At 24.2% G+C, this 2,624-nt stretch overlaps 1 protein-coding gene across 1 annotated transcript in view; it reads right to left on the bottom strand.

Annotated features, from left to right (window-relative positions):
* Positions 1-2,366: 2,366 nt before the first annotated feature.
* Positions 2,367-2,624, bottom strand: part of LOC110412380 (indole-3-acetaldehyde oxidase-like) — a 7,510-nt gene continuing 7,252 nt past the window's right edge. The window contains exon 7 of the mRNA XM_021422912.1: positions 2,367-2,420. Coding sequence (XP_021278587.1) covers positions 2,367-2,420 — 54 coding nt within the window. The remainder of the gene's footprint in view (positions 2,421-2,624) is intronic.

Raw genomic sequence — 2,624 nt, 5'->3', positions numbered from 1 at the left:
TTTCATACATCATTCCTTCATGTCTCAAACATTTTTGTAGAAAATAATAATAATAATAATAATAATAATTGAGTTGATGTGATTAAAAAGATTATGATAATAATTTTTCCCTTAAAAAGAAATTACAAATTTTTTTTTTGGTTTGGTAGTCATAGAAGAAGTCAAAATTTTAAAAAAAAATTATTTTTATTTATTATTTAAAAAATTAAGATCCAATTAACCAATGATTATAGGCACTTATTAAGGCTAGTTCATTTAATACATTAATCTCATCAGATTTGAAAAAGATAATATACTAATGGGTTTTGCTAATAAGTGGCGTAAAACCATCTTTAAGATTAATTAGGATACAATTTCTAATAATATTTTTGAGTTAAATGTAATAGTTGATAGTTAATATGAAAATTTCAATGCATTGGGAAAAGATATTTACTTTAACATAATAATTTCAAAAAATGTATTTATAAAATTTTTTATATAAATATCACTTTAACAAATAGTATTGAAATTTACTAATTTTTCATTAACGTGGAATCTTTATGAAAAATACCATTATCGAAATAGACCAAGTCAAAGTGAGTATTTTTTTTCTATGAGTGAAAAACTCAATACAACAAGAACTTATATTAATTAAAGATGTCAATGACAAATGAAATGGATTTTGATCTTATAAATAAAAATTTTCTTTCACCGAAACATGTCTTTGAGATTGTAGATGCAAGTTCATAACATCTGCACAAACTTATTAATTGAGCTTAAACTCAAATTTTAAGATAAAAAAAACAATTAATTAAGCACATGGGACATACACTATGACTAACGGCTCCTTGTCTAATTTAAGTGAAAATAGGAAAAAATTATTAGTAAATAGTCTCTTGTGAGTCATCGAGATATAAAGAAATACACAAGCCAAACATATGTTTAAGATAAAATTGCCCTAGTTTGGATTTGCTTAAGGATGCAAAATAAGACGCTGCTTTTAGTTTGTTTAAGGATTTCTTACCCAATTTGAACAAGTGGCAGTTTTAAAATCTAAATTTGCCTTCATGAAGAATTAACTGATTGGCTATCATTAATCTAAGAAGGAATCTAGCACTACTTATGAGTTGGGCTTGTTGGATTATAATTTTGGTTTTTGATTTTCCTAATCCCCATTATAACACTTATTAATATTAATCATAAAAATATTATATATATATGTGCAAGGCTTTTATTGGAGTTGAATGGGCCTTTGATTGGATTCCACAACGGTTATAATTTTTGAATAATTTTAAATTCCTCTTTCAATTACTTAGAAAAGAACAAAAGGAATTATTTTTAAATTTTATCAAGGATATTGAAAGATGAACAAGAGTCATATAGATTAATCATTAAATAAATATGGATCGAAACTTTACTATCAATATATAAAATAATAAACCCTTGCTTTAGTCTTTCTTTGACTTGGTGTGTTCGCAAGCCGTTGCAAACTTGCAACACCCAATTAATTGAATTGTTTACTAACATTAAAAAATTCTCCCACGTGGACCTTGAAACTTAAATTTTAATTCTCAATATTCATTTTTCACATGTCCACGCTACTTTTATTTAGGCTTATAGAATTTTTATTATTATTTTTTTATAAATTATAATACCAGCAAAATTTTGAAAAAAGTTATTATATTAAATATTATTGTTGCATGCTAAGTATAGTCTAATGGCAACGGCCAAGCAGGGCTAGAGTTAGGATTAGAATTGGGAGGGGACCAAAATGCATTCTATTAAGGATTTTTTTAAACAATAATTAAGTTAAAAAAAAATTAAGCAGTGAAAATTTATTAGCGTTTAATTAATTTTATATTTTAAATATAAATGATTTAGTTTAAAGTTTGTTGGGATAAATTAAAGTTCTTGTATTATTGTATTTCAAGCTATTCAAAATCATATGCCAAAAAAATTAATTATATTTGTAAGGAAATATAATTTTATAAAACAGATGACCTATTTAACAATTAATTCATGGTTTTTTTTCATCATTTTCAAAATTTTAATCGGTAGAACTATAATTATATATACATATTGAAAAAAAATCAAAAACAATTATATGAAAAAGAGGTACGTAAGGAAAAAAAAGGATATATCCTCAAAAGAATATTCAAGAATTTGTTTTGATAAATAAAGTAATTAAAAAAATTTTAAAAAAAAGTTAAAAAAAACTTAATTACAAAATAAAAAACTCAAAAAAAATTAAGTAAGGATTAAAAAAAATTAACTTATTCCTCAAGTAAAGATAAGGAATAGAAGTCAAGATGAGGCTATCCTACCATAAACAAATTCAGGCTGAGCCCATTTTGTCTTCGATGAGAAAAAGTGGGCATGTCCCGGTTTCAGTCAATTCCACAATTTGCATGACAAAGATTTCCAACCGAATCCTTTCTGTTCTAGAAAAATCCATATAGAAAATAAATCAAAAGAGACGGCTAAGAAGTGACGGGTAGAGAATATATATATATATATTTATATATATTTATATTTACATGTGATAACGTCTGTTAAATTTATAATTGTCTTGATAAAAAATGTCTATTTAATAATTGACATTTATATTGCAATTATTTTACTATAAATTGCAAAAAAAAAAAAAA

This window comes from Theobroma umbraticum, unplaced genomic scaffold (assembly GCF_002168275.2).
Source record: "Theobroma umbraticum cultivar Fairchild unplaced genomic scaffold, ASM216827v3 scaffold_95.0, whole genome shotgun sequence".
NCBI classification, from domain to species: domain Eukaryota; kingdom Viridiplantae; phylum Streptophyta; class Magnoliopsida; order Malvales; family Malvaceae; genus Theobroma; species Theobroma umbraticum.
The sequence above is the reverse complement of the archived record's forward strand: the minus strand, read 5'-3'. Positions and strand labels throughout refer to the sequence as shown.